At 40.0% G+C, this 20,499-nt stretch overlaps 2 protein-coding genes across 3 annotated transcripts in view; one reads left to right on the top strand and one right to left on the bottom strand.

Moving 5' to 3' along the window:
• rnf17 (ring finger protein 17) overlaps window positions 1-7,043 on the top strand; it is a 33,473-nt gene extending 26,430 nt beyond the window's left edge. Inside the window, exons 30-38 of the mRNA XM_024286328.2 lie at window positions 1,028-1,108; window positions 1,200-1,322; window positions 1,391-1,447; window positions 2,398-2,508; window positions 3,235-3,358; window positions 3,638-3,773; window positions 4,874-5,060; window positions 5,192-5,323; window positions 6,876-7,043. Coding sequence (XP_024142096.1) covers window positions 1,028-1,108; window positions 1,200-1,322; window positions 1,391-1,447; window positions 2,398-2,508; window positions 3,235-3,358; window positions 3,638-3,773; window positions 4,874-5,060; window positions 5,192-5,287 — 915 coding nt within the window. The 3' untranslated portion in view covers window positions 5,288-5,323; window positions 6,876-7,043. The remainder of the gene's footprint in view (window positions 1-1,027; window positions 1,109-1,199; window positions 1,323-1,390; window positions 1,448-2,397; window positions 2,509-3,234; window positions 3,359-3,637; window positions 3,774-4,873; window positions 5,061-5,191; window positions 5,324-6,875) is intronic.
• cenpj (centromere protein J) lies at window positions 7,040-20,197 on the bottom strand. 2 transcript variants are annotated; one of them, XM_024286330.2, is made up of 19 exons: window positions 20,046-20,197; window positions 19,262-19,656; window positions 17,611-17,737; window positions 17,371-17,517; window positions 17,144-17,288; window positions 16,453-16,558; window positions 14,197-14,937; window positions 13,334-14,069; window positions 12,242-12,374; window positions 11,980-12,145; window positions 11,268-11,399; window positions 10,827-10,955; window positions 10,565-10,655; window positions 10,313-10,473; window positions 9,634-9,723; window positions 9,349-9,489; window positions 9,192-9,276; window positions 8,496-8,616; window positions 7,040-7,512 (listed from the first exon to the last, which is right to left on the bottom strand). In XM_024286330.2, exons 2-19 carry the CDS (start codon window positions 19,631-19,633, stop codon window positions 7,320-7,322), a joined length of 3,816 nt encoding a protein of 1,271 aa, XP_024142098.1. In that variant the 5' UTR covers window positions 19,634-19,656; window positions 20,046-20,197; the 3' UTR covers window positions 7,040-7,319. The 2 variants fall into 2 exon arrangements, with proteins under 2 accessions (XP_024142098.1, XP_024142100.1); XM_024286332.2 differs by having other exon boundaries at window positions 10,313-10,470.
• Window positions 20,198-20,499: the final 302 nt, after the last annotated feature.

Below are 20,499 nucleotides of genomic sequence, written 5' to 3'. Positions count from 1 at the left end.
ATTACTGTAACTCGTGTAAAATTTAAACAAAAGAAGTGTGCAAGTATCATTAGGGTTCAAATGGGCTCTCATTGATGTAAATACTTTCAGTGTAACCAGTGTGACTTGGAGATAAAAACCTGGTACTGAACAGTGCAGCTGACGTTTTCCAGAAGTCTTCAGGATAAGTCTGAATTAAATATGTGAACTAACACACAACTAAAGAAGAATTAATGTCAAATCCATTCACATTTTAGTTTCATGAAGTTATGTTGTTTTTCCACATCAAAATAATACATTATTATGACATCCTACCACACTATATGGTCAAATCTGTGAAATTCAAAGTGTTTCCACACACGGGTCTGTAATGATAGTTGATCCATTTTGTTGAATCACTCGTGTGATTCACTTTCATGTACTTGATCGGTTTTGCCACAATAAACTTCCGTGTACATCTTCCATACTCCAATCCTAATATTTTTGCCAAGATCGAATATCGATTTTGTCTCATATAGAAACAATTTTGTAACAGTATAGGTCGATTTAAGTGAGCAACTTGCCTCAAACAGATCTATATCGTTGGATCGTAGGAACATAAATCGATTCATCGAGTAGGTTGATTAATCATTAAACCCCTACTCACAATGGATGTCTAACTCCTCTGGTTTACATTTAGGGTGTAATTTTAAGACCCAATAAGATTATCATTTAAAGTATTTAAAAAACAATTTAGAATAAAGAAATATTCAGAAATGCAATTTTAAGCTTAATTTTCAAAGAAATGCCATCAAAACATGTTAAAAATACAAAAGAAAGTGGGCCTTTGTTGAAAAAAGATTATGTAAGTAATGCAAGGTACATGATGAACTAAATTAAAGATGGTTCTCTGAGCTAAAACAGTTTTTTCCAGATTCAGAGAATGTTTGATGTGTCGTAGCTGCTGATGAGGAGGAAGTCACTAGAAAGGACGCTCCTCCGTCTTGAGTCCTGATGTTGTGTTGAATTAGTGGGTGAAGCCTGTTGGCTGATGCTGTTTCTCTCTCAGCTGGGCGGGAGGTGGCAGGAGTACGCCGTGGCCTTCATGAGGGAGCTGCTGCAGAACCGCTTTGTGGACGTGCAAATATTGGTACTATCTCCATGTTTAGTCTTCCAATACAACAGTTAGAAAATGAATACAGGTAAATGTGTTATTAATCAGTATTACTGTTGTGTGCTAGGATGTGCCATCTGATCCCAGAGGACCTCTCACCGTGCAGATCTTTCTAGACGGCCTGAATCTCAATGACATCCTGTGTCACCACAGCCATGGTTCTGTGGACCCAGCCGTCGCAGCAGAAGAGGTGAGATGGTTTCTGTTGCTGCTTCCAGATCCACGTTGATCAGTAACCTGTTCTTTTTGTTTCTGCAGGAGCACACAGCCATTCCTCCCACCCCGATCCAGGATGTCTGGGAGATTAACACGGAGGTAATGAGTTGAACCGGAGTATAACAAATGAAGGAGGATAAAAAAACTTTCAAACAACTGCTTAAAAGAAAAACACCAGCGACTGAAACAACAGGGATGCAGCAATTCACTTTCCTCATGATTTGGAACAAACCTCAATTATTAGGTTTTTTTTTGTATCCATATACGATTTGTGTTTTACCAAAAGAAAAAAAAAATCAGAAAATGTGTCATTTCAATTAGCTAGTTATCAAGGAACAATTAGGAAAACAACTTTCAGCAGTCTTTCACTAAGCCTGGTGTGATTTAAATGAATTTATTCTTACTCACATTTTTGACACTTTAAATGTAAACATGGTGGTATGCTGTAAGGGTGCAACAACACATGGGTTGGTTTTAAATTGTAGGAAACATTTATCTGTTTCATATCAGGGAAACGAGGAGAAAATAGTGGGGAAAAAAGAGAAAATCTCTGTCAAGAAAGAGACACTTTAGATTGTTTTAAAACAAATCTCATTTAATTAAAAACAAAGTATAATCTGATCTGTAAAAATTAGTACCACCTTCATAGATGCTCTTGATAGTAATGAAAAAAATTACACTGATCTGAAGAATTACGAATTATTGGTATTTCTATATTTTTACTACATCTATTAATCTTTAAATACCTTTTACTTTTGACTAAAATATTTGTAGACTGGCAGAAACTGTTGCACCTTATTTTTCTAAATGTTTATTTTACTCAAATTATTATGAAGGACTTTAAAATGTTACTGCTTTGATGAAGGTTTAAATTCTTGTTTCTCTGGAGATCAGCTTTCAGTTCTCATGAACAAGATTAACAGATGTCCTCACACAATAGTGTCATCTTGTTGTTGGTTTTTGCATCTTCATTTGTTTCCTTTGGCCTTCAAGAGGTTCTGACACTGTTTAATGCCATATTTTTTCCATTTCTGTGCGTTTGTATCCAGGGTCTTGTTGAAACCCTGGAGCCCATGCTGGGGCCCTTTGTGTCCCCAAACCCGCCACAGGAGGGGGAGCACTTTAAAGTCAAGGTCAAGCATCTGCATACTCCTAACGAGGTATCTGCTCTTCTCATGGTTACTCTGCTGCTGTCATTCTTATGTGTGCTTAAAAAAAAGGGAAAAAAAAGTCCCACTATGACATTCTTTTTAAGTTAATAAAATGTTCCCAGTAGTGTTTTAATTATGATTATGAAGTTTTTAACCAAATCCCACAACCTAAATGTCTTAAAAAGTCACTTTTCGTGTTGATCTGAAGCCTCCGTTTCCAAAATCTCCTCTGAGGGGGCGTGGCTTTTGGAGCTGAGCTGAGTAGCCCCACCCCTGACCCCTCCAATTGATTATGATGGCTGTGTCTCTCTAGCATAAATCTTCTCCGCTGCTACATAAAAATGTCCATCAATCTGGGTAATGTCCAGCCGTATGGTTCTGATCCAGATGTCAGCTGGACGAGGAAGTGAAGATCTTCATGGACAGAACTTCCTCCAAAATCCTGATTCTTTCTCCTTCCAGTTCACCAAAGACTCTTTTAGCTAATTCTCCAATGTTTGACGTTGCTGTGATCAATAAACGGAGAGCTCTCAACAGTGAGGAAGGATAAAGGAAGGCTGTAAATATCTAATGTACTCTGCAGAAACGCTGTCCTAGAAAACAACTGTTGTTTTTTTGTTTTGTTTTAATTTTAGCTAAAATTGGCATAATTAAAAACCCACTGAGAACACTATTAAAACAGATCAGAAGATGGTGTTTGGTTAAGTGGGAACTGACCGTGTCTCCATCATGCAGTTGTTCCTTTGGCCTCTGGAGGGACCCCTTGACTCCAAAGTTGAAGGAGAGACTCTGCAAGAGGCTTTGGCCAGAATCAATGCAAACATCAGCGCTCTGCCGCACCTCACCTGCTTCAACCGTGGTAACCGACATCTCTGTTTGCTTAAGATGCTCATTATACGTATTCAGGGTGTTCTGTGTTTAACCCTTCAACACTGGAGCTCCAGTGTTTATGTTCTCTGATTTACTGTAACTTTCAACTGTTAACATGATAATTCCAGCTAATTTTGAAGGAGAATTTTTTTTCGTTTAAGTGTCACCATCTCTTGTGTAATTACTGGAAATAACTTATTACTGGAGTTTGTGTGACCTCAAGCTTTAACCAGATCCTCCTGAAAGCTGGAACTGTTGTTGTTTCCAGGTTATCCATGTCTGGCAGAGTACAGGGACGGGAAGTACTACCGGGCCAAGCTGCTGCAGATTACCAGCTTGGAACCCGTCACATTGTTGGTCAAGCATGTTGACTTTGGTTCCGATGACACTCTCCCCCCAAAAAAGTATGACGGCTGCTCTCTGTCTGACCCGAACACCACACTGACTAACTTTGAATTTCCTAAAACTCTCCAGACATTTTTTATTTATGCTCTAACAAGGGTGTCGAACTGAATCGCAAAAGGGGCCAAAATCCAAAACACACCCTAGGTCGCAGGCTGAACAGGATAAACATGTATTGAAAAATCTAAAACTAAATTTACAAAACTTGAAAAACGTTAATTTTTAACATAATTATGAACTAGATATACAGCATTACCTGTGATAATGCTAGCTTGAATGCTGTAAGCTAAATTTGGATTCTGAAAATGCTAGTGATGATAGTTAAAGATGCTGAAATTGATAGCTGAAAATGTTAAAGCTGATGGGTGAAAACACTGAAACTGATGGCCAGCATGCCAAATTAGCCACAAAAAAACCCTTAGGTTAGCCAAAACAGATAGCATGTAGCCAAAATTAGTCTAAACAGCTAGCATGTAAATATCCTAACTCCAAAACAGTCTTAAAAACTTAAAAAAAAAAACACCCTAAAGTAGCCAAACTGCTAGCATGTAGCTGAAATATTAGCTAAACTCCAAAACAACCTAAAAATTCGTAGTTGATACCAAAAAGCCAACAGAATGCCAATTTTTAAAACTTAAAAACTTTAACTTTTTGACATATTTATGAATAATAAAAAGGCAGGAATATTATTCCAGAATAAATTAACTTAAACCTTAAATAACTTTCAGTATTTTACTCTCCATAAAAATATATATTTGTAAAAATCATACAAGTCCGAAATAAGTGAAAGATAACACCGGACCACTAATAACAATAAAACAAAATGATCTGGAGGGCCGTGTCCGGCCCCCGGGCCATGACTTCGATACATGTCCTAGAAGTTCATTCCAAACATAACGTGGTGGTCACATTTTTACAGATTCTTCTCATTCTAGGATAAAATGTTGATCTTCAGTCTGAGAAATGCCAAAAACATTCAATAATAACTAACCACCTTAAAACATTTCATTTCATGGTGACTGTGAGGAAGCACCTGAGGATTGTTGTGGTCTACATGATCAGAGCTGCTAACGGACATCTGATGCTCTGCTCCTCCATCCAGGCTGCGTCAGATGCCAGCAGAGCTGCTGAAGTTTCCAACTCAGGTGTTGAAAGTCCGTGTCGCCGGCTTTAAGGCTCCGACCGTCAGCCAGCAGGAAGACGTGATTCCATACTCTCCTGAATGGACCGTGGCGGCTGCTATGGAGATGCTCGACCTGCTGCACGGCAACATCACGGCTACTGTTGTCGTAAGAAACCAGGAGACTCTGAGAACAAAGAAACTGATGTTTCTTTAATGCTGTTGTTGTGTCAGCGTTCAGAGTGGAAGCACACGTCCTCTGACAACGTGCTGTTTGTTTTTTGGACATGCTGTGTTCAGATTCGAGAGCCTGAGGTGGTCGTCCAGCTCCACAATGAGGATGGAGAGCTGCTTCACCTGGGCCTGGTGAACAAAGGACTGGTTGAACTAGAGTGAAGTTGAAGAGGAACATCTGCTGCTGGTCAAGCATGTGTAGGTCTTTACTTCAGAAATATTGATAGAGGAATGTTGAAATTGAATATCATTCATTGGACCGGTGGGCCTACACCACCGGTCTGTACTGGTGCATTCACACCGGACACGGCAGGCACGTCAAATGTGCTGCTTAAAGGCTTGATGCCTGTTGCTGAGCAACCCCAAAGTTGTTCTGGAATTCATTCGTTGCCCCATCATATAAAACATGAATGATGTTGAGCGAGTACTTTGGGTTTATATGTTTTGGAGAGCTCTACAGAGGTAAGCACATCGCTGTGTTTGGTTTCACCAAATCTTCCCGTCTCTTTGGGTGCGGTGCGCTTCACTCCTGCAGCAATAGCGACACCTCTGTGACAGTCTCCGGAAACCCTGCAGCCCCAGCGGGGTAAGAAGATGGATGGAAGTTCAGGACCAAAATCTTTGCGTTAAGCCGGCATATTGAATCTCTTTTTCTACCCTTTGATCTAGTCTCTGAAAACGTCATGCGCCCAAAGCCTGATTGCTGCGTCAACCTCGGCGCACCCGACATCCAAATCGCGCCGCATCTTTACATTGACCTAGCGTTGAAATTGGGCGCATCCGGTGCGAATGCACCGTTAGACAGTTGGTACAGAGCTACAGAAAAATCAACATGTTCAAAATGAGTCAACAAACTAAGTTTGAAGAAGTGAACTATTTCAGCAAGGATTGCAAAGTTAGACTTCCTTTATTCTTTCTCTCATTGCTTTGCTCCAACCTTGTAATTCCTGGCCAATGACTGAAGAGATCTTTAGTCACATGGTTTTGTTTACAAGCTTTGGTTCAAAACAGAAATGTCTGGTTGATGGGAGTCTGAATACAGACCAAACACCAGGTTCAGGACTCCATCCAGATGACGTGGACTCGGTCCAGACCAATGAACTTCAGTCTGAATATATACCCTTACAGTGGCTGCATCTAAACTGAAATCAAGTTAAGAAAAACGCGCATTTGAAAAGTTTTTTTTCTTTCTGAAAAGATCCAATGAGGAATCAGAAGAAGAGCCTTCAACTTCAGAGAAAAAAATAAGTCTGCAGTCATAAAATAATTTACATGAAATCTAGCTTACAAACAAAGTTTAGGATGAAGATAAACTTTAACCTCAAAAGTAAAAGGAATCTGGTAGACAAAAATATGAGACATTACGTCAACCAGTCTGTGAAGATATTGTCTGACATTAGAGCGGTTCTTGGACAGACTGACTTCAAAACTGCAGCAAAAGGTTGAAAGGATTGGAAATCAAAAAACAAGTAGAAAATGTCCCTGAAATAAGTTATGACTTAAATGATGAAGTGTTGATCACCATTATGTTTTTTTGTGATTAAATCAGTGTATGAATGTGCGTGTGAATGGGTGAATGGGTCTGTGACTGTGAAGCGCTTTGGGCCCTCGAAGGAGGGTAGAAAGCGCTATACAAGTATACGCCATTTACCATTTACTTTTAAAAATGAGGTTTCTATTAATTAAAGCTGCATATTTACCTTCATTTTACTCAACTTTGTGTGATTTTTCTGTTTTCTTTGTTTTTCAGGTTTCTGCCTGACGCGTTCTTCACAGATGTAGATATTTTATTTAAATGTTGAAGTGTCTTTTCACAGCTGTGAGCGTTCATTTCAGGCTCAGCTGGTTTAAACTCATTTGTGTTGGTTTCATTGAAGACATTTCTGTTTGAAGACGCAAAATAAAAACTCTTCATTTCTGTCTGTTCATCTTTAATGTGTTTCAGTTGTTGGTCCACGGCGGACAAAACTTCATTAAACAAAAAAAAAATTATTTTGCATAAAAATGCATAAACTAGGGAAATAAATATTTAATATTTTAACATAAAAAAGTAAAAAAAAAACTTTAACAGACTTCACATTGAAGGTTTTCTCTTTAAAGCAGATATTTCAGTGCAAGAAATTCATGGTTACAGGAAGTCTGTGATGTCAAAATAATAAGACTTCACAATAAAAGTGTTTAAATAATGCAGTTCTTATGTCCGCTTGTCCATTAGGACATTTCCCTCTTTGTCTTTTATCCTGATGCGTCCCGTTGGGTAGCGCGTTTCCTGCCGGCCGTCGTTGTAGACGGTCTTCACCGTGCCGTCCGGATACTCGCGCCTCTTGAAGTCAGCCGTGTGGACCTCCTTCTGGCCTGTGTTGAAGTGGATCTCCTTGATGCCGTCCCTGGAAAAAAAACAAGTCTGATTTAGGCAGGAAGATGGAACCAAAAACTCCTTTTTTTGTACACGCTTTTGCTGAATTCTGACTTTCATTGTAAACTATACCAGGACATAAAAAAGAGCAGTAAAGTTTTCAAAATGATTCTACTTCTATCTGGTGGGCTCAAATGTTGACTGATTCAAATAAAACTTTTAGATCATTATTTTTGCATCAAATTTTAAGTTACAGAATAATTTTTTTAATTATTGGTTAGTAAATCTTAAGAGGCCAAACAATGTCATCCTTTACCAACTACAAATAAATGCGTCCTACATATTAAAACACTATCATTTGAGTTTTAACTCTTCAGAAAATAACATTTTAAGCAGGGGTGATGATTCTAAAACATTTTACAGCCCAAAATACATAAAATAGCAGCATGACAGTCAATTTAAATAAATTTAAGACTAAATCAATAAAAAATTTGTAATTGTTTCAGTTATGTTTTTTATGAACAGTGATAATGAAAAACTCATAAAATTTTGGTAGAAACAATTCTCTACCTTTGTTGCTTTAAATGGGGAAATGTCGCCATCTGGTGGACATTAATTAAAAGTACAAATTGAAGGCTAGCAGTTCCTGTGAGTTTGAAAAGCAGTGATTCTTTTATTTATATAGATACATTTTGCGTAACTTATAAAATTGTTTGGTTTAATACAATTTTTTAAATGGCGAAACAGTAAATTGAAGTGATAATCAATAGAGTAAAACGATTACAAAATATCTTAATGTGACATTGATCTTGATTTAAAATATATTTTTTCACACACAGGGATAAGAATAAGATATCTTTATGAAGTAGAAAGTTGTTCTGAGAATTTTCTGTTGTTCAAAGGACAGATGGTGGAGAAAATCTGTGCAGACACTAATGTTGAAGTGCTTTCTTGTTAACGGGAGACAGACACCTCAGAACAGAACTGCTCGGAGGAGCCCGGCTGTTAACTCACGTGTTGACCCGTATGATGGTGCCGTCAGTCAACACGCTCTCCTCTCTGCCATCAGGATAGAGATTTTTCACCGTCTGGTCTGGGAACGTGATCTCTTTACGCCCGTCTGGAAAGTGCTTCTCTGCAGTGGAAACAAGGAGGAACATAAAATATTACATTTACATATTCTGTATCACTTTTTCCTGTACTTCTGTAGTTTATAATAACATTGATCTTGGATTTTTTTTACTGCAGAATTGCATCAGTGTTTGGAAATGTAGTGTCTCTAATGGAAGGTGTTTTTGATGTTTTTAAAATGTGGCATTTTTCTGGTGATGGAGGACATGTATAAAGAAAATTCAGTTTGCATTTCTGAGTATTTCTTCATTAAATCCTTCAGGAGCAGATGAAGGAAATGCTGTTTGAAACAGAGCTCATTTGGGATGTAGAATATATTGGGCTTATCCATTTAGAGAGCTCTCAGCAACAGCAAGGGGAAGTGGGGGCGGACTTACTCCACACCAACAGTGGTGGCTTAACCCCCCAATTCAACCCCTTAGAGCTGAGTGTCGAACACGGTCCCAATTTCAAAGTCTTTGGAATGAGTCGGTCTGGATTTGAACCCACAACCTTCCAGTCTCAGGGTGGACACTCTACCACAAAGCCACTAAACTGCAGAAAATCCTGCTATAAAAGCCACTGAGTCTGGACTCTCACCCGTCTGGTTGTTGGGGAAGTGCAGGACCTCCAGACCTTCAGGATAAGTGATGTGTGTGGTCTGAGCCTCAGCATAGTAGTAGATCTGAATGTGGAGCAGAGCAGACACATGTAGGGGACCGCGAGTCTCAAAGCAATGACAGGGACTCGGCCTCACCACTCTCTGGTCTGCTGTGATCTGCTTGGTGTCTCCGTTGAAGAAGGTGATCTTCGCCGACAGCCCGTCTGCAGACACTTCCTTCCTGGTTCCGTTGGGGAAGACGATGAGGCGATCACCACCAACCAGAACTTTTTCAATCTGAACAAACAGAAGCAGATCTCAACAAAGTTTTCGGACTCAATAAAGTTTTAGGTGAATAAACAGGTTAATGCATGGAAATTTGTGGCTCATATTATTTTCAGTTTATCAAAAGTGGATGTTTTGTGATGGAAATGGTCTCACCTTCCCATCAGGATGTGTGATGACATTCTGGACCGAGTCTGCCTCTTCAGCCTCGATGCTCTGTTGTTGTTCTGGCACAGCGTCAGTTTTCTGAAGGATCAACACAAAAGAATCAGAAGCGAGAAAAAAGCTCAACAACAAAAGGGAGGAGTTAAAGGCACACGCTGATCATCATTTGATTTTAAAGAATTCCCAGATATGATTATTTTTTTAGATAAAATCAGAAACCTGTATTATTTTTTAGGACATAGTTTCGGCAGAGCGGCAGTAGTTTATTAGAAATTTGATTATTAAATTGTGGGCGGGACTGTTGGCACGGAGTGAACCCGCCCCCACATCCCATCATCCATCTTTTTATTTGCTCTACTGCTAGCTCACACCCACAATCTAGACGTTCGTGGACGTATTTGTCTTTTTGTATTGTATTTTCTATGTTGTAACTATTCGCTTATTCTAACTACATTTTTTCTTCTGCTGCTAATTCATAACAAATTTGAACAAAGAAATACTCCAAAATGCAATTTTATACTTAATTTTCTCTATGTGTGTCCGCCACCATGAGAAAAATACCACAAGAACATGTTAAAAACACCATTTTCATGTGAGTGAGTCTTTAAAACATCTACACTCCACACGCGCTTGAGTAGAAAACTTAAACGAAGTTCTTCTTGTGTCTTACCGCTGAGGAATCCTCTGACTGCTCCAGGGTTTGAGGCAGTTTCTGCTTCCTGCTGGCAGGTGAAGAAGATCTGCCTTCTTGCTTCCTGCTAGTTAATGATGAGGAGGAGGAAAAAGAGGAGGTAGAGCCTCCAGACCTCCTCAAACTGCTCTTTATACCTGCTGACATGAAGGAATGATGGTAAACGTGAGCAGTTGCAGAGGAAGCTTTAAGGTTTGACAGTGATGGAGTGAGTGGATGATCTCATCCCACCTGCACTGCTGTCCTTGGAGGTTCCTCGGGGGCCTGATGCCGAGCCTCCTGCTGGGGGGCTGCTGCAGCTTCCAATGGAGTCTAAGGGACTCTGGAAACAGAGAAAAGAATGAATGTCCTTTCATTTATGTTTTAAATCAGACTGTAACCGTTCACAGTGTAGCACAAGAGTTCTTCAGAGTGTTGGACTCACTTAAAGTTTCCCTGCTTTGTCTTTAAGTAAACTGAATGATGTTGCGGTTCAGAAAACAGACATGCTTACAGCAAATGTGACTCCTTTGGTTCCGGACGACCCGCTGCTCTCTGAGATTCTGGGACTGTCTTTGGTTTCTGCTGCAGAGACGGAGCTTTTCTTCCAGGCGCTCAGACGCAGCTTCTCTAACATTTGGATCTTCAAAAAAAATAAAAATAAAAAAAACATTTCAAACTACTATATTTCTTTATTCAAATTGTTGTGAATTAGGAACAGATGAAAAAATACTGTTTAACAACTCAGAGGTGAATTACTGATGAACTCCTACCACTCTGCAGAAACTACGTCCTAAAAAACGTTGCATGTTTTTGACTTTGGCTAAAAACTGTTTAATCATAAATAAAAGATGATGCTTTTGCAATAGATCAAAGGAGGATCGGACTGGAAGTTGAAACAGAACCCAGTCCGTTCTACTCGAGTGTTTGGGTCTGAACGGTCTGTGGGTGGTACCTCCTCTCGGAGAGCAGCTTTCTCCTCGCTGAGGGACTCGACCTGCTGGCGCAGTCGGGTGTGAGTAGAGGTCCAGCGACTCTCCCTCCTCTTCAGCTCCTCCTGAAGGGAGTTCAGCTGTTCCTTCAGAGACTGGAGACAAAGGAAGCACACTTACTCCTTTATATGATTTACTGTTAGGGTGTGTACTTATACACCATCATTGGATCATTGATCTGTCATCAAAGATAAAATAATGACTTAATTGCTTATTTCCGTGTTTTATTCAAATATCAGAAAAGGCAGATCAGTCAGTGAATGCAGCTTAGCTCTGTTGTTATTCTGGTTCCTTAAAGTTGGGCTTCCTGCTTCTTAGTTCCTGAGTTAAAATGTGAGATTAAATAAAACTTTATTGACATGAATATTGAGGAGACAGATGAGCAGAAATGACTCCAAAACTTAAATAAAGTAATTATTTTTACCTTAAAAGGTCATTTTTGTCATTTACACCACAAGTTCTGCATATTGTGAAAAATTCAGTGGATGACTTTGTTTCCCCTTACAGATTTTCTGGATAGAGAGTCAACTGTATAACACCAGTACCATCAGACGGTCGGATTGGATGTTTAGTTAAGGTTTGGATGAGGGGGTGTTAACCACTGAATGGTACATCCAGCTCACGGTTTACTTGTTAGCAGAAATGTGTTTGTTTTGTCAGGAGATCATGGGTCACCTGGATTTCCTCTCTCTCCTTCTTGTCAGGTGCGGCTCTGGCAGCCGAAGCGTATTTCTCAAAAAGCTTGCGCTCCTTCTGCAACTTCCTGTTCTCCTCCTTCTTGTAGTCCTCAAACCTGGCCAGCTCTGCTGCTTTGGCCTGATCAAAATCCAACCGCTCCTTCCTGCATTTCAAAATAAAACACATGTGATGTTTGATGTAGTTTAAACATGGAAACATTTTCTTTGGTAGAAAAGTTGAAGGAAAGCAGCTGGTTCACCTCAGCTCCTCCTGCTTTCTCTGGTGGTCATGTCGGAGTTTGGTGAGCGCGGCGTTCTCCTTCTTAAATCTCTCGATCTCGATCTCCAGCTCCACCAGCCTCTCTCTGAGCTGCCGGGACTGGGCCTGCTGGACTGAAGAAACCCAGAGAATCAAACAGCAGCTGGAAGGCAATGATTACACCTGTATTCTGTGACGGCGTTCATATGTTGGTCTACACCACATGTGTCAAAGTCAAGGCCCGGGGGCCGGATACGGCCCTCCAGGTAATTCTATCCGGCCCTTCAGATCATTTTATGTTACTGTTATTGATGGCCCGATGTTATCTTGCACTTATTTCTAACTTGTATAATTTTGACAAAATATATTTTTATGGAGAGTAAAATATTGAAAGTTATTTGAGGTTTAAGTTGTTTTTATTCTGGAATAATATTCCTGCCTTTTTATTATTCATAGTTATTTTAAAAAGTTAGTTTAAAAAATTCTCATTCTGTTAGATTTTTGGACTATTTTTGGTATTTACTAAGACTTTTTGGCTATTTTGGAGTTTAGCTAATATTTCAGCTACATGCTAGCTATTTAGGCTAATTTAGGTTTTTATTTTCAGTTTTTTTAGGCCATTTTGAAGTTTAGCTATTTTTTCAGTAACATGCTAGCTGTTTTGTCAAACGGTTTTAAAAATCAGCATTCTGCTAGCTTTTTGGACTATTTTAGCATTTACAAAGGTTTTTTTAGCTACTTTGAAGTTTTGCTTTTTTTCCAGCTACATGTTAGCTGTTTTGGCTAACCTACGTTTTTTTTTTTTTTGATTGTTTTCGTTTTTAGGCTAATTTTTCATTTAGCTAATATTTTAGCTGGGTATCAGTTTCAGTGTTTTCAGCTATCAGCACTAGCATTTTCAGCATCCAATTTCAGCTTACAGCATTCACTGCAGGTAATGCTATATATCTAGTTCATAATTATGTTAAAAAAATTAGTTTTAAAGTTTTAAAAATGTAGTTTTAATAAATGTTTATCCTGTTCGGCCCGCGACCTAAGGTGTGTTTTGGATATTGTTCCCTTGTGCGATTGAGTTTGACTCCTCTGTTCTAACCTGTGTCGTTGCTTTGCTGGCTGGACTGGGACAGCACAGGGGGAGGGGCGTCAGGTGCGTTCTTGGCTTTAGGCTTCAGCGAGGGGAACAGCCTTGTCATGAGTTGAGAGGCAGGAGGATGGTCAGTCTCTGAGGCGCTGTCCGACTCTGTAGCTTTGCTCGCTGCCACTTTCCTCATCAGAGGCTTCCCGCCAATGGCTGCAGATCTGGGAGTTGGACTAACTTCAGTGGGGTCACCGGTTTTCCCGCCTGCACTGACCTCCAGGTCGCTCCAGGTGTCGTCGTCGTTAAAGATGACATCCGGCTGCTGGCTGTCTTTGTCCTCCGTCAGGGTGGAGTCGCCTGCGTAGCTGTGGTCGCTGTCCCCCTCCTCGTCCTCTGAATCCCTGAAACTCTCCTCCTGATAGGATCGTTTGTCATACGGAGGGTTAGACGAAGAAGGAAAAAGCACAACGTCCTGCTCTCCAAAGTCAGAGCCACCGTCAGAAAGCTCCCGTTGGTCTTCTCTTCCACTGTCCTCTCCATCATCATCCTCGGCACCAACCTTGTCGACTGCGCTGCTTTTCTTTTCCTCAGAGGAACTGCTTATACACACCGACACAGCATCGCGCTCAGTGCTACCGCACTTCTGAGGTTCGCCTCTAGGGGGAGACTTGATGGGAGTGGAGGAGAGGCGCCTCTGATGCAGCCCCTGTGCCGTCTGCAGCTGCCGCTTCTGCTGATCCATCCGGAGAACCTGCGAGAACCAACAGACTCTGTAAGGATGCATGACTCCATCACTGCAGTCGATTCAAAACTCAGATACTGACAGACGGTTTTATGCACAAACTGAATATTTATTTCAAATTGTTTTGTATCTTTACCTTAGTGACAAAAGAGGAGTTGGATGAAAAGGACAGCTCTTCGGCCGCTTGCTCCAGCAGCTCAAACTCCCCCAGCTCCATATTTTCCAGCTGCTTGTCGCACTCCCAGCGCTGGAGTTTCTCCTGGAACGACATCTCAAAGGAATCCAGAGGAGCTCCGCCTCCCTTCCCTGTCAGAGGTGTTGCTTCCACTTTGGAACCAGAACTTTTAGCTGTTGTTGCATCACTGTCGGCATTTCCTACAGCCTCCATGGTGCCCACCTGTTTGGTTACTGGGTTTGGCTGCTTGTTCGGACCAGAGCTCCTCTGAGCCGGATCTGACAAACCGGCTTTGTTCTTGTCGTTTTTCAGTCCATGAAGAGCGTTTCTGTTCTTTCTGCTCTCTGGTTCAGTTTTAAGAGTCTCTTCTGTGTTTTGTCTTTGATGAGTTCCCAAAACTTTTGTCCACGCTGGCTTCCCATCGGCTCTGATCTCCCGAGGGGACGAGCAGACCCTCCTCTCCTGGTTTTCCTTGTTTAGTACAGCAGTTTTGCGTTGAACAGGAAGTCGAGGTGAAGAGTTAGAAAAAGCTTTATGGATGAACGCTGGAGCAGAGTTGCTGCGGGAAATGACTCTGGTTTGGAGTTCTGATTTCTGGACTTTTGCTGATTCTGCTTTTTTAGACGAAGCTTTGGAATTATGGGTAAATCTTGCAAGTCCCTCCCCTCGTTTCAGAAAGGCCCTTTTGGGTTGAGCTGGATTCTGTAGAGAATAATCAAATATTATTTCAGCTATTAAAGTAATTTCTTTTAATCGATTTTTTAACATATTTTACAAGTTATCATCAATACGTTTATATATTAAGGTAAAAGTGTTTTTGTCAGTCACTGATTCTGTAGATTGTTCATCATAGAAACACTTAAATTGTTAAAGACAGAATATAAAAAAAAGAATGCAGGAAATCACATTGTTCTTAAAGAATGCATTTGTATAAAAGTGCAGAAAGGAAGAGTTTGGTCAATAACAAATGTTCACTTCAATATTTTGTAATGTCACCCTGGTCATCAGTGACAGAGGTTAAATATTTCCTGTAGGGATTCACCAGGTTTGCACTGTAGCTGCTATTTTGGTCCATCCCTCCATGCAGATCTTCTCAAGAGCTGTGATGTTTTGGAGCCGTTATTGGAAAACAAACTTTCAACTCCCTCCACAGATTCACTGTTTGATTAAGGTTCAGAGACTAGCCGGAACTTTGACATTTTTTTCATATAGCCGCTCCTTTGTTGTTCGGATGATATGTTTGGGATCAGTCCGTCATGTTTCATCGTCAACGGTCTCACCGGTAGAAGGTGGTTTTTGTACGCGGCTTCCTTCATCCTTTCCTGAATACGGATCAGTTTTCCTGTTGTCTTTGCAGAAAAACTGCCCCAAACCATGATACTTCCACCCCCATGCCTCACAGCATTCTTTCTCCTCTAAGCGTGGTGAGTGGCGTTTTAACCAAAGAGTTCCGTGCTGGTTTCATCTGATCCCATGAACTTCTCCCAGTCCTTCTCTGGAGCATCCAGATGTTCTCTGGAGAACTTCAGGCGGTCTGGACGTCTGCCAATTTAAGCAGGGGGATCTTTGGAGCACTGCAGGGTGGTAGATCACTTGCACTGGGATCATTTGGTGAAACCAGGAGAGATCACACATGGAGCTCCTGGAGAACCCTGAGATAGTGGGTGATCTTTTGTTTCTTCCATTCTCTAATAATTGCTTCAACAGTTGATCTCTTTTCACCAAGCTGCTTGCTTATTGTAGATTGGTTCCTCCTAGTCCCTGTCCATGTCTCTGGTGCCTTCAGACAGCTCTTTGGTCTGAGTCATGGTAGAGAGGTTGCAGTCTGACTGTTGAAGGGTGTGTGCTTGTGTCTTCTATACAGAAAACCAGTTCAAACAGGTGACATTAATACAGGTAACCATTGGAGGATTGAAGAGCTTCTTAAAAAGAAGTATCAAATTCTACTTATTTTCTGCTTCATTCTACACATACATTCTTTAGGAATCAAACCATGTGATTTCCTGGATTCTTTTTTTACATCATGTCTCTAACAGATGAGGTGTTTTCATACTGAACATTACAGACCAAATTCATTTGTTTAAGTGGACTAATCTATAGAATCAGTGACTGACCAGATCACTTAATTACCTCACTGTATAAATGTTTTGATTAATTCAGTGCCTCGTTAATGACCTCATATTTATGCTTTTCTTGACCCACGAAAACATTTCTTACCTGTTGTTGCCGGGCAGATTTCAACCTTTGCTCCTCCAGCCTCAACTGCTCCTCCAGCAGCTCCTCAAAGGTCTGTTTCTGACCCACGATGCCGGGTCTTATCGGTCTGGAGAGAAAAATGAAGAGCAAAATAATTAAGAAAGTCAATAAAAACACATCCGCATTAATTTGGCTTCTATAAGACATTTGAATTTAACTGAGACAAAACTCAATATCTTCTTAAAAATATTTTAAATCATATAATCCATTTACAATTCTTATCACTTAATATGACTTAAAAGGTTATTTTAATATGACATTACAGCTTTTTATACACACAACAACACACTAAAATTATTGACACATTCATTTCTCATGTTTATTCATGGTAAGATTACCAGAAAGAGTCAAAGACAATAGCAAGTAGAGTAAAGTTTACAAGGGCAATATAAAGGATACAAGTTCAAATCCAGAGTAAAAATAAAAACATATAATTAAAGATAAAATAAACAAAATAAAAGACAACTCTTCTACTGGGCCAATTTTTTTGCTCATTTACACCAAAAATATGCTGTATTTAAAATACATTTTAAAAAATAAGTTATGCTATCTTAGTATATTTTAGCAGTTAAGTCTTTATTTTTATTTTGTTGTATCCTTACTGGATATTGTGTAGCTTTAGAGCATTTAGCAGACCTACGGCTGTATTTACCGGTCATTCCAGACTTGATCCCCTTCTCTGATTCTTCCTTCAGCAGAAGCCGAGTCTGTACGCTGCTGTTGTGCTTCTTGGGGCTCAGAAAAACCTCTGCCATCGACACGGCACCTCCACTCTTTCTCTTTAGAGTCCCACATCCCTGCAGTTAAAATAAACTCAAGAAATTCACATTTCAACAAATATCAGAGCAGTCGTGTTAGACACTTCACCACATTTCCCACCTTCCTCATGATCTCTTGAAAGCTGCTTCTTTCCATCTGCTACTGAAAGATTCTGCTCTTTTCCAACGCCGCTGTCCACATCCGGTCTATAGTGGACCGTTTCTTCATCCCACTCTGGCTCTGATAACTCTGTACTCTCTGGGGATTCTGCTTAGCACAATGACAGTTCCTGCTTTACCCATTTTAACCGTGGGCAGAAAGTGATGATGCAGCTCTGCTGTCATTTGTGTTATTCCTCACCTCCTAACAAGCGTCGAGGATCATTCACGATTCCCAGAAGCCTTTGCTGCTCCTCCTGGAGGCACAGCAGTTCCTCCAGCTGATGAGCCTGCAGCTGCTTCTGCATTTCCTGCTGCCATTTCCTCAACTGCACAAACACACACAGAACTGCCATTTAATGTCTTCCCAATTTAAAGCTGCACAGTCAGATCTGTTCATACATGATGGCTCAACTGCTTCCATCTACAGTATAAACCTTTGCTGTTTAACTGTAAAGTTACCTGTAGGGAAGAGGTCATGCAATCACCAAAAAAAAAAGAAAAGAAAAAATGTGGCTGAAAAACATATCGATTCTGAATTGTGAAATGTGTTTTTTTTGCCTTTTTTAAATAACTTCTATTTGAATCGATCAATCATCTAAAGACACGTTTGCGTTCCCCAATCAATTACAGTGAACAGACTCTTCTTTTATGTCCTGTGCTTTCACATCCACGTGTTGTTAATCTTATTTACTGTCCTTACATACACACCTCTGTTAGGTTCACAAAGACTTCCTCAAGAGTAAATCCTATAAACAGTTGGGGAAGTCGTAGAAATACGTTTTGAATGGGTAGTGGTTGTTCTTTTATAGTCATTTCTTTGCTGCACCCAGTAATAAGAACTAAGGTGAACAAAAATCGAAACAAAGACAACATAACTTCCATTTCACTGAATCAGTTTTATTTAAATAAAAGTCACTTAACTTAAATTATATTCCAAATGACCCTCCTCTACCTAAGAGGTGGGCATCTGACATAAAAAGGCCCCATCTGATTGGATCAAATCCATAAAGTTCAATACTTTAAGCTGCCATATGTGTATACATTTAAGGTAACCATTGATGGCAATTTACGCGAATTGCACAGGGTGATATCACAATCGCAATAAATTTGCCATTTATTGTGTAGGTTGAAGCATAATATTTAAAGATTATTCTGATTTTCCAGTGGATCTGTCTTTTTATGCAGAATGTGAAAGTACTAATCACTGTTTACACTGCTGTAGAAAGGATTGAGAAGCTTTTACAGACCCACTCTGATGAAAACAGTTCTTCTTTTTTTTTTTTTACATGTTCTTGTGGCATTTTTCTAATGATGGAGGACAAACATAAAGAAAATTTTGCTCCAAATTGCATTTCTGTGTATTTTTTTATTCCAATCAGGAGGAGACACAAAAATAAAGTTTAAAAAGGAGCTTATTTATTACAAAAAAAGCTGGGCAGGCCACAAACTACCTGCTCTACTACATTATGATGCATTTACTTGCAGACAAATAGATCCATGAACGTCTTTGTTTTCATGTGATCTGGCATCTGGATCAAAACTGTACAGTTGGATAGCTCCAAATTTGCTCAACATTTTGTTGCACCAGTAACGTCATATTGGGGTTGTGGGGGGCTGTAAACTAGTGGGGGAGCATATAAACAAAGAGCTCTCAGCTATGCAGAGGGGGCGGAGTTCCTCTGCGCCAAGGGTTCCGCCCACAACTGCAGAAACTATATCCCAGAAAATAACACAAGTTTCATGATTTGGGGCTAAAAAATTATAACTAAAAGAGCGATGGGAACAATTTTACAAAATATGACTGGGATGGGAGTTTAAATGTATGAGAGGTGAATATATTTAGATTTTACCTGGTCCAGTTTCATCATTATCGGTAAATCTTCATTTGCCATCGTATCCAGTTTGTGGAACTGATCCTTCAGGATTGCCGTCGGTACAGAAAGCTCTCCGTTCGTCGGTCTGTACGTTACATCCCCGAGAATAAGCTGATCACAGCCGTCAGCGCCAACGAGGCTGCTGTCCGTGGAGGCGGACAAAGGGGCGAAGTCAGAGGCGAAGGAGTCCTCCGGCATCGGCGGTCCGGGCTCCTTGGCTGTGACGCACCGCAGCGATCCGGCCAAATCCGGGGAGGGGTGGAGGATGACGCCGGCGCGGGTACAGCTCGGCGTCCACCTGGTCAGGATGTCTGGCTCGGGGAAGCCAAACCCGGCAGGAGATGTCATGTTGACCCAGGTTGTTTAGGAAGCTAATCCGGGATTTAAAAAACAGATTACAGTGGCAGGTTAAAGGTTAATTTCATCATGACGAGACTTCACCGGACAAGAATCATGTCAGACTAAAACCCCAGCGGAATGAAAATAGTGACAGGCGTTAAAGAGCAGGGTCTAAAAGATAACATAGCAAAGTGACGACAGCTATATTAGTAACATTAGATAATTATAATAACTGTAGCTAAACATTTTTAATTGTCGCCGTAATAAGGGTGGATTTTATCTTAATGTCTATACAATTAAAAACGTTTACGGTGTTAACCGCTCCTTAATATTTGCTGAAATATACGTTTCTTTAAAAAAAAAAATCTCAACTACATTTTAAAAAAAGTACACAAAAATAATCTAATTCATAAACAAATACCTGCAATACTCAAGAAATGCAGCATCGCTCTTGTAAAGTAAAACGTTGTGCATTTACACCAGAAACAAGTTTTGAAAGCTGCCGCCATATCTAAACAAAGCCCGCGAGAGCTGTGGGGCACCGGTGAATTGTGGGTATTATAGTTCCATCAATTTGTCCGACTAAAAGATCTTACATTTTTATATATTTATTTCATCAATATTATTATTTATTTATTTATTACTAAATATGTGTATTCAAATATAAGTTTAAACTAAAAGAAAATTAATACAATTGTCATTTAGAGAAACAGAACAAAGGGCACAAGATATATATCCGGGTCGAAGTACTGTTTCAGAATAAAACCCCCACATTTGAAATATTTGTTATATTCTTGAATATTCTTTATTTATATATTTTTTGTATGAATTACTTTAAAACTAAACAATATTTCACCTTATATCATCACATTAAT

The sequence above is a fragment of the Oryzias melastigma genome, linkage group LG21, assembly GCF_002922805.2.
Source record: "Oryzias melastigma strain HK-1 linkage group LG21, ASM292280v2, whole genome shotgun sequence".
NCBI lineage: Eukaryota > Metazoa > Chordata > Actinopteri > Beloniformes > Adrianichthyidae > Oryzias > Oryzias melastigma.
Note: the sequence above shows the minus strand (reverse complement) of the source record. Positions and strands in the feature narration are given on the sequence as shown.

Excerpts from the sequence above, each read along its gene's own strand:
- cenpj (XM_024286330.2), bottom strand. The coding sequence starts at position 19,633 with ATGACATCTCCTGCCGGGTTTGGCTTCCCCGAGCCAGACATCCTGACC. Across the intron at positions 17,738-19,261 it reads TAATGATGAAACTGGACCAG|TTGAGGAAATGGCAGCAGGA; the intron begins GTAAAATCTAAA and ends GTGTTTGTGCAG. Across the intron at positions 10,474-10,564 it reads CTCCAAGGACAGCAGTGCAG|CAGGTATAAAGAGCAGTTTG; the intron begins GTGGGATGAGAT and ends CCTTCATGTCAG.